This window comes from Cnephaeus nilssonii (genome assembly GCF_951640355.1).
Source record: "Cnephaeus nilssonii genome assembly, chromosome: 17".
Taxonomy (NCBI): Eukaryota; Metazoa; Chordata; class Mammalia; order Chiroptera; family Vespertilionidae; genus Cnephaeus; species Cnephaeus nilssonii.
The window spans coordinates 2,835,075-2,845,056 of record NC_137088.1 but is presented as its reverse complement, the minus strand read 5'-3'; the positions used below and the strand labels follow the sequence as shown (position 1 = coordinate 2,845,056).

The following is a 9,982-nucleotide window of genomic DNA, read 5'->3' as shown; positions in this document are numbered from 1 at the left end:
AGCGGGGCCCGCAGGCCTCAGCCGCCGCGGTCCAAGGTCAAAGGGACCCGGCTGCTCCCTCCCCTCCTGGGCCTGGGGGGGCCCGCGGCCAGGGCAGTGGGTGGGGTGCAGAGGTGCCCGGCCAAGGACCCGCCTTCTGACGCTGAAGGGCAGGAGTGAGGCGGTGGGCAGGTGCTGGGGGGGGGGCGTGGGGGCGGCGGCTGGCAGTGCTCCCACCAACTCCCTCCCGGCTTTGGTCACGTCACGTCACGTCACGTCACGTCACGTCTGCACCGTCCCGGGAGCAGCTGTGCCAAGGCAGGGGTGCGGGGTCCTCAGAGCGACGACGTCGTGGAGTCCACCACCTCGCGGCCGTTGCAGACGGTGGGGACGGACGGGGAGGCAGACCCTAGGGAGAGGAAGCTGGAGATGGGGGCTGACCCCGGTCCTCCATCGAGGGCGGGCCCCCCCTCCCCCCCTCGCCTGTGCCCAGCGGGGGAATCGCAGCGGCCGCCCAGGGAGCGGCACCAGGCTGAGGAGCGGGTGGGGGGGCACAGGCGGAGGGGGAGGTGGGGGGACGCTGACCTTGGCCGAGGCTGGGGCAGGCCCGGGCCGCGGTGCTGCCGAAGCGGCTGGTGGGCGCGCGGTGGCTGACCACGTTCTTCTGCGGCTGGAAGAGGATGATGTGCAGCTTGGGCGCGAAGAGGCAGCCGAGCACCACGGAGCCGCTGAGGCTGACGGACACGCACATGGTGGTGGTCTGCACCTGCGGGGGGAGCGGCCGCGGGTGAGTGGGTCCCAGAGGCCCGGGCCGGCCCGGGGACCCCCACCCGCCGAGGCTGCGGGGCAGGGAGTGGGCGAGGTGGTAAGCGTCCAGCACTGGGCCTGGGCCCGCTCGCCACGCCCCGGAGGGTTCTGGGAAGGCTGGGCACAGGCCAGCATCGGCCCCAGTGGGCCATCTTCCCAGGCAGCCCAGGTACCAGCCGTGGGGCGATCATGCAGGGGAGCATGTACGCGTGGGAGCGTGTGTGCGCACGTGTGTGCTCATGTGTGTGTGGAGGGACGCAGGTATGGAGGGCATGTGTGTGAGTACCTGTTGGGCATGTGTATGTAGGGGGTGGGGAGTGTGTGCAGGAGTAGGAGGGACGAGGTGGGTGTGTGCCAGGTGGACTGAGGTGTGCACATGCATGTGAGTGTAGAAATGCATGCGTGTGTGTGTACCGATGCATGTGTGAGCACTCTGTGTCTCAGGTGAGCCCTTAGCCACCGGTGACGGCATGCAGATCCTATGCAAATGCAGCTGAGTGAGCGCCACGCCTCCCACGCTGGCTCCGCCTCCCAGGCAGGTGGCCCAGCAGGTGCACAGCCAAGCCCAGCAGACCGGCCCCAGCGCAGCCGCCCGCCTACCTCTGTGCGGGGGGAGGGCCTTTGCAGGGCTCTGGCCTTGGTCTCCTGCTCCTTTAACTGTAAGGTTGTCAGTTCAGACCCTGCTCTACACTCCCAAGCTGAGTGCCCTCAGGCAAGGGACCGAACCTCCCTGAGTGTCCGAGTCAGTCTGTAAAACGGGAGAGCCACGGGGTTCGCTCCAGCGGAGGGGTCGCCGAGACGATCCTTCTCCCACTCAGAGCCCAGCTCCCCGTGGCCTCTGCAGACAGGCCTTCCCTGAGCCCCGAGCAGCCTGCTGCCACCACCTGGGGTCCACCTGCCGTGCCTTCCTCAGCCCGTGCCCCGGCCCCTCCCCCTGCCCCCTGCCCCCTCTTTGCTTCTCCTCCCCTGCCTCCCCTGGCTTCATCTCTCAACCCAGAGGGACACAGCCCAGGGGCCACCACGCCTCACCGCACAGCTCCAGGGGCATCGGAGAGGGTACCCACCGGAGCTGCATGCTCCCTGGCCCCCTCCTCACTCCAGGTCTCCACCTGCACCTCTGCCGCCCTGCCCGCCACGTGTGCCTCCCTCCTCGCCGCAGGGCAGTGCCCACCCTCCGCTCCAATCAGCGCCCCCTCGCCACCGTCTCCACCCTCCCTGCTCACAGCTGCCCTCCTGCCTGCAGAGCCCCGTTCCAGGACTCTTCCTCCACGAAGCCTTCCTGCCCTGGCAGCGGGGCTCGGTTGGAGCGTCGTTCCACACACCAGAAAGTGGCGGGTTCGATTCCCATTCCGGGCACGTACCCAGGTTGTGGTTCAGTGCCCGGTCGGGGCGCATGCGGGAGGCCACCATCAATGCTTCTCTCTCCCTTCCTCTCTCTCTGCATTCTCACGGGGGCCTTTGTCAACCTACCCCGGTCGGCAGCATTTCCTGACTTGGCTCTGTCGTCAATCCCCTGCTCACCCACTAGCCCCGGAGCCCCCCCCCCGAACAGAGCCAGGGTCTCCCCTCCTCAGCCAACCTCAGCAGAGCAGGGCAGAGCCTCTGCTCACTGGACACAATTCACACCCCCTGTTCCCCACCTCCCCCCGCCTCGACCAGGGGTGAGTCCTCAAGTCGTCTCCACTCCCTCTCACTCCTCCGCGTCCTGGGCCGATTCCCCAGGCCCCCCTCAGCCTTCCCACCTTCCTCGGGGTCCAGTCCCAGCTGGGCCACTGCACACTGTGGGCCGCCGGGGGAGCGTTTACCCGGTGGGAGCCTCCGTGTTGTCAGGAGGAGAACTGAGATGCCAGGCGACAGGAGCCCGGTGCCCGCCCCGCCCCGGGGGCCGCTCACCCGGTAGTCGCTGGAGGTGACGTAGAAGATGGGCAGGAAGGCCAGCCAGATGATGCAGGTGGTGTACATGGTGAAGCCGATGAACTTGGCCTCGTTGAAGTTCTCGGGGCACTTGCGGGTCTTGAAGGCGTAGAGCGTGCAGAGCGCAATGAGCAGCACGTTGTAGGCCAGCGAGCCCAGCATGCTGGCGTCGCGGTGGTTGCAGCGCAGCGTCACCACCTCCCGCCGCTCGGGCGCCGTCTCCTTGCCCGTGCCCGGCGCCTCCACCACCAGCCAGGCCGTCACGATGAGCAGCTGGCCCGAGATGAGCGCCAGGCAGATGGCCACCTGCGAGGCGGGGCTGATGAAGCGCGGCCGCTGGGCGCCCTCGCGGGCGCCGCCGAAGATGCGCGCGATGCGGTTGGTCTTGGTGAGCAGGGCGGAGTAGCAGACGGAGAAGGCGGTGCCCAGGCCCAGGCGCCGCAGGGTGCACACGGCGGTGGAGGGCTTGGCCACGAAGGCGAAGGTCATGCAGTAGCAGAGGAAGACGCCGCCCAGCAGGATGTAGCACAGCTCGCGGCCCGAGGCCTTGACCACGGGCGTGGCGTTGTGCCGCACGAACACGCCCAGCACGAAGAGGGTGGCCAGGGCGCCCAGGCAGGCGATGGTGACGGGGCCCACGGCCCAGGCGTCGCCCCAGCGGATGTACTCCTGGGGCAGCTCGAAGCAGCCGGTGAGGTTGGCGTTGGGCCAGTAGCCCAGGCCGCAGTCGGCGCAGGTGAACTCGTCCTGCCGGTATTCGTAGGGCTGGCAGGGGATGCAGAGCCAGCAGCACACCTCGCCCGGCTGCACGCTCTTCACCTCGTGGCGCAGGCAGGGCTCGCTGCAGCGGGAGGCGGGCAGGGCGCCGGCCGAGGGCGCGGCCCAGGGGATGAGGCTGGCGTCCAGCGTCAGGCCTTCCGCCCAGTAGCCCACCTTCTGGTAGCGGTAGCGCCCGCCGCCCGCCCGCAGGAAGGTGAAGATGTTGTAGCGACCGATGCCGTCGCCAAAGCGGTCGAAGCGGACCTCGCTGTGGGTGTCGGCTGGGCGGAAGGGGGCTGGGGTGTGGGAGGGCAGGAGGAGAGGGCTGGGTTGGTGGATCATCCTGGTGCGGAGCCCCTAACCCCAGAGCTGAGGCCGGTCTCCGTCCTGCTGATCCTGCCCGCCCCCCGCCACACACACACACACACACACACACACACACACACACACACACACGAAAGCCGGCCCTGCCCCCCGCAGGTTGGCTAAATGAGAGGCTACAACAAACCCCAACCCTAAGCCTCAAGTAGACCCCAATCTTAAAGCCCGGGCATTACCACAACCTAAAGTCCACCGTGACCCCCAATCATAACTCCCCCAAACCCAGCCCCAGATCTAATCTCCAAACCTTCCAAGCCAGGCCTCAACACACACGTCCCTCTCCCCTAGCTTAACCCCGAGATCCCCAAAGCCGACCTGGGCCAAAGGTCCAGTCCTGGTCCCGCTAAATCCCCCCACTGACAACCCCAGCTCCAGCCTCGCCAGTCCTAACAGTGGGAGCTGAACCCCAACGCCAGTGGCCCCCTTAACCACTGAGGGTCCCCTGAATGTGCTTGGCAGGCAGCTCACAAATCACTTCTACTCCCCCACCTTCCCATCCCATGAGCCTCACGTCTCCCAGCCACACTCAGGGGCAACCCCCTGGCATCCTGGGTCCCCGTGAGAAATCAGGGTTCAAGCAACAGCTGATGTGCTCGAGGCCCCGTGGGGAAGGGTGCAGCCTGGAGTCCCATCAGGTCCCCGCAGCCTCCCCGCTCCGTCCCACCACGCCCCGCCGCGGCTCCGCACCCACATCAGCCGGCCCAGACCCTGATTCTCCCAGAACTCCGAACGCCAATCTTGTTGGCACAGCGACTCGTCCTGACCCCGCACCCCTCCCTGTCCCCTGGGATCCTTCATGAAGCATTCATGTCCCTCAAAACTGGAACTTGCCCTAACTGGTTTGGCTCAGTGGATAGAGCGTCCGCCTGCGGAATGAAAGGTCCCAGGTTCGATTCTAGTCAAGGGCATGCGCCTTGGTTGCGGGCACATCCCCAGTAGGAGGTGTGCAGGAGGCAGCTGATCGATGTTTCTCTCTCACCGATGTTTCTAACTCTCTCTCTCCCTTCCTCCCTGTAAAAAATAAAAAAATTAAAAAACGAAACAAACAAACAAACAAAAACCCTGGAACTTGTATTAGCATAACCTTTGGCTTGAGTGGAAAATCAAGATGAGGAAGAGAAATTTCCCAGAAAAATGGGGTGTCACCTGAGGCTCACTCTCAGCCCGCCCTGCCCTGACTCACTGCCGCTTCGCTGCCTGGGAACAGGCTCGGGGGCTCCTGGCCCCTGCGCCTGCGTGTAGAGGCGGGAGCGGGAGGGAAACGCCCCACAGGAACCAGAGACCCCCCAAGTGCAGGGCCAGCCAGACGCCCCCTCTCCGGAGGGGTCTCAGCAAGTGGAACCTCGTCCTGGTCCCGCTCAGGCCCTCCCGCCTCGCCGTCCCTCTCCCGGCCGGGACCCCCGCGAGTCCCTCACTTGCTGTTGGCTATTTTCATGGCCAAGCCCTGGACCCCAAGGGCCTGCCCCCCCGCCCTGCCCCCTCCCCCCCCGCCGCCGGCCGCCCGCGGGCGCCGTTACCATCGAACTTGACGTTGAGCACGAAGTCCCTGTAGAGGCGCCGCCCGTTGACGGGCCGCATGGCGTCGCAGAGGCGGGTGGAGTTGGGGCAGAGGGCGCGGTGCATGTTGTGCAGCGCGTGGGCCATGGCGTACACGGCGTTGACCACGAACATGATCTTGGACTCCTGCTCGAAGGGCACGGCCCGCAGGGAGTGGGCCGCACAGTCGCGCCGCCGGAAGCTGCAGCGGAACCGCTGCTCCCAGAACTCGCGGAACCAGGGGTTGCGGCTGTTGTTCCAGGGGTCCAGGCCGCGGAAGTAGGCGGCGAAGTCGCCGATGGGGTAGGAGGCCAGCTCGATGGTGATGGCGCCCTCGGCGGCCCCCTCGCTGCCGGCCACCACGCTCTCCAGGGCCCCCCAGCCGTCGCTGGCCACCCAGGTGAAGCTGGCGTTGAGGCGCTGGGCGGCGGCCAGCAGCTCGCGGGCGTCCTCGGAGCGGGCGAACAGCACGGCCACGCGGGCGCTGGGCTTCTGCAGCAGCGAGCGCACCACGCCCTCGAAGGCCGCGCGGCTCATGGCGCGGCCCACCTTCTCCGAGGTGGCCACGCAGATGTTGCGGGCGCGGGCCTCCAGCTCGAAGGCCTCGATGCCCGTCTCGCCGTAGTCGCCCTCGGAGGCCACGGTGGACACGTAGGTCCAGTTGAAGAAGCGGAGGATCTCGGCCATGGCCTTGGCCTGGAAGAAGTCGGGGGGCACCGTGCGGGCAAAGTAGTCGTAGCGGGACTTGTCGCTCAGCTTGGCGCTGGTGGACGCGTAGCTGATCTGCGGGATCTGAAACAGCCGCAGGAGGTTGGCCACCTGGGGGGTGGGCAGAGAGGGCGAAGGTCAGACAGAGGTGTCCCCACAGCTGTCCGACCTCGGGGTCAAGTGTTCACGTGGTCGGCCGTGAGGTCACCTCTCCCCAAAGACCCGGATCCTGTGTTGCTGTGGTTCCCCCTCCCCCCGGGGGACAGGCATTTTCTACCCCTTCCCAGGGGCTGGGAGAGGGACCCAGGCCGGGCACAGGGCCCTGAGCCCCCCTGAGCCCCTCCGCTGCCCCCCTCAGACACATGGCACATGGCCGTCGCCAACGTGGGAGCCAAGGAAGGCCCAGCCGCAGGGGGGAGAGGTTGGCTTTCGGCTGCGCGGGAGGAGGAAGGCGCCAGATGGCCTCGGGGATGCTCAGGGCTCGTAAGCCCTCGACCTGTCTGGGCAGTTAACCTTCCCAGAGTCGGTCCTGGTGGGATGATGGAGAAAGGAGGAAAAGGCTTCCCAGAAAGGAAGACCCCGATCTGAGGGCCCCCACGGCCGAGAGCCCACGGGTGGGTCTCCCCTGCGCCCCACCGGCTGCCTGGCAGCCCCTCTCCCACCCGGCGGCTTGGACCTGCCCCGATAGTGCCGTCTCGCCAAGGACCCAGGGAGAGGGGGGCAGGGGGGAGCAGGAGAGGCTCAGGTTCGCAGGAGGAAGCCCAGGAGACCAGGGGGACCCTCCCCACCCCCACACAGTCTGCTTCTCTCCCGCCCGTCTCTCTCCCCCCGGGGCTGCTCCTGGCTTCTATCTCCCACCCCTTCCCAGTCCACGGAGAGATGATCTAACATCCCAGGCCCTTGGCTGAGAGCCATAGGTTCCCATCGCCACGGGGCGAGGGCCTTGGCGTATGGCTGCCTCTCTCCAAGCCTCAGTTTCCTCACCTATGAAATGGGTTAATAATAAGAACAGCCAGTACTGACCATGCCCTTCTGACCCACCTGCCCCCTGATACATGCTGGGCACCTATTACTTCATTACGTGCCCACCACAACCCTAAGAGAGGCAAGTGCTGTGAGTCCCGCTTTATAAGGGGAAACTGAGGCACAGGAGAGCCGAGTGGTGCCCGGAGTCACGCAGTAAGTGTGTGTGTGGGTGTGGGTGGGCGGGGAGCCTGGATTCAAACCTGGAGCTCTGACTCCAGAGGCCTGGTATTGCCTTCTCAGGGCTGTGGAACATCAGGTGTGTGTGTGTAGCGGGGGGATTGATGGGAGTGTGATGCTTTCCCTGCACAGTCTCTAAAACTGGGCCCCCCATGTGACGGGCACTTTCTCAGTCCAAGGAAGCTCCTAGTTCCTCCTCCAGGGCAGGCAGCCCAGAGCCCTGCTCAGTGGGCATCTGGGGTCCCCGCCCTGGCCTCTCTCTCCAGCCTCAGTTTGAGCCGCGCACCCCCCCCCCCCCGCCGCCATACCTGGATGGAGACGTCACTGTAGGAGCCGCCGATGACGCCCGTGATGGCTGTGGGAGCATCGTCGTGGGTGGCATAGGAGCCGTCGGGGCAGACGTGGCGTGAGCCGTCGGCGCCCCGGCTGAGCGAGGCGCGCACGAAGTCCAGGGCCTGCTCCAGGGCGTGCGTGTCCTTGGAGCAGGTGTCCAGGATGTGCGCGCCCAGGCGCACGCCGGGCAGCAGGCGCGGGTCGCGGTTGATGCGGTCCAGCGCGAAGAGCATGGCCTCGAGGCGCTGGATGCCGCGGTGCTCGTTGACCGGCCCGCACTCCTCGGCCGGGCCGCCCTTCTGGTGCACGGGGAACAGCCCGCCCAGCACCAGGTCCCCCTCCAGCGTCAGCACCTTCTTGGCCGGGCCCTCGGCCCCAGCGCCCCACAGCAGCAGTGCCAGGAGCCCCAGCAGTGCTCCCATGGCCCCAGGCAGGGGGGGGACCCCGCAGACCGGAGCCTCCAGGGGGTGAGGGCAGAAGCAGCAAAGGCAGAGAGAGGGGGAGAGGAGGAGCAGGAGCGGACAGACAGGAAGGAAGACGAGAAGGGGCCCGGCTCCTGCAGAGAGAGAAACAGACAGACAGACAGAGAGACAGAGAGAAGCAGAATCTGAGAGCGGCTACCCCTGCTGACTGCCCCCCCAAACCGCTTCCCCAGGCACTCAGGAGCGGGGGAGAGCGATGACACGGACAGGCTAGGAGCTCCCGAGACACCCGGCCCGTCTCTCAGCCCTGCCCTGATCCGGGGCTGGAGCGGGCCGTGTCCATCCCAGACTCAGCAGAGAGGGCGGGAGACCCCAGCCAACACCTATCTCCCCGCAACCCGGACCCTCACTAACCTCCCAGGACCCCAAGGTCAACAACTTCGCAGCAGAGACCAGATCCGACTCACAGACGGGCCCAGTGCCCACCCCGAGCCACGGCTTTCCCGACGGGGCCCTGCTGGCTGAGAGCCCGCCAGGGGAGAGGGTGCTCGTCTCCAGCGCCCAGGGAGGCTGGCGCCCAGGTGAGCCCCCGGGGTCCTAGCCTCTGGTTCTTCAAAAGTGCCCCCCCACCGCCCCTCCCTGGGGGAGTAAGAGAGACCCTGGGCACTGCAGTTAGGCAGCCAGGGAGCCCCAGGGAGGGCCGCCGAAGTGGCCCCGGTCCTGAGGCAGCAGGGGATGTAGATGTGAGGATGCGTGTGTCTGTCGGGTGGGGACGGCTCATCTGGTCGGAATCTCACAGCCTGCTCAGGGCGAGGCTTCCCCCCCTGAGCTCGGCGCTGAAGCGGTCTGGGACTTTGCCTGCGCTTCCTCTCCAGCTCAGAACCCAGCAGAAAAAGTCACGTCTCCAGCCTTCCCACCCGCAGCGTCAGGGTCCTGTTCCCCGGCACAGCCCTCAGAGACCCGTCCCTCCCTCTCCCCCTCTGCACCCCTCACGTGCCCTCCCAGACCCCTGCCCCGCACCGGCTCATGCAGTCACGCAGCTTGGGGAGCTGGGAGAGGGGACCTGAGCCTGAAGAAAGGCAGCAACTCGTCAAGGACCCAAGTCCTGGCCACGGAGGCTGAGCACTTACTGCCCTCTGCCCCTCGCCTTCCCAGGGCTGATCTGCAGCGGGTGCCAGGGTGGGGGACTGGGGTCCTGTCGGGGCCAGGCACACCCGAGAGGGAGGGGAGCATAAAGACCAGCTCGGATGGGGACAGGGACCCAGATGGGGGCTGAGGCCCAGATCTGTCAAGACCACAAGCCTTTGACAGGGGTGGCAGGGACCAGAGCTCTGACGGATGGGGACCGAACCCCGAGAGGAGACAGACCCTGCAAGCGGGCAGCCCCAGGGGCCTGGGCCCCAAAATCCGGGCAGGGAGCGGTCCAGCCCGAGAGGCTGAGACAAAGACAGAGGCACAGACAGAAAGACAGACCAAAGGACGGAGGAGCAGAGGCACGAAGGGGAGGGAAGAGGGAGCGCCGTGCAGGGCGAGCGTTTTCTGGGGAAGCAAGGCGGGACGCCGGGGGCTGTCTTCCCGCTTCTGGATACCCCGGCAGGGACGGGGCGCCCCAGAACCAGAGGGCCCGCGGGACTCCGGGACGTGGGGGCGATGAGGTCGGCTGCAGCCACGGGCTTACCCTACCTGCGCGCCCGGCTCTGGCGCGGAGAGGAGCGGAGAGAAGCCGGGGGCGCGGGGCTCGGGCTCCCACTGGCTCGCTCGCCCGCTCGGCGGCTGTGAGCTCTCCGCCCGCCCGCCCCGCCGCTTTCAAGGCTGCCGCCCCGCCCCCGGCCACTCCTCCGGCCCTCCCCGCTCCCCACCTCCCGCTCCCGCCCAGCCTCCGCCCCGCTCCGGACTCCTCCACCCGGGCGCAGCCTCGGCTTCTCGGCCAGGAGGCCGCC

The 9,982-nt window shown here is 67.2% G+C and overlaps 1 protein-coding gene across 1 annotated transcript; it reads right to left on the bottom strand.

Annotated features, from left to right (window-relative positions):
* Positions 1–314: 314 nt before the first annotated feature.
* Positions 315–8,042, bottom strand: GRM2 (glutamate metabotropic receptor 2; the record flags this gene model as incomplete). The annotated part of the gene is made up of 5 exons (XM_079795481.1): positions 315–388; positions 565–745; positions 2,680–3,755; positions 5,358–6,195; positions 7,596–8,042. 5 exons carry the CDS (start codon positions 8,040–8,042, stop codon positions 315–317), a joined length of 2,616 nt encoding a protein of 871 aa, XP_079651607.1.
* Between the last annotated feature and the right edge of the window lie 1,940 nt (positions 8,043–9,982).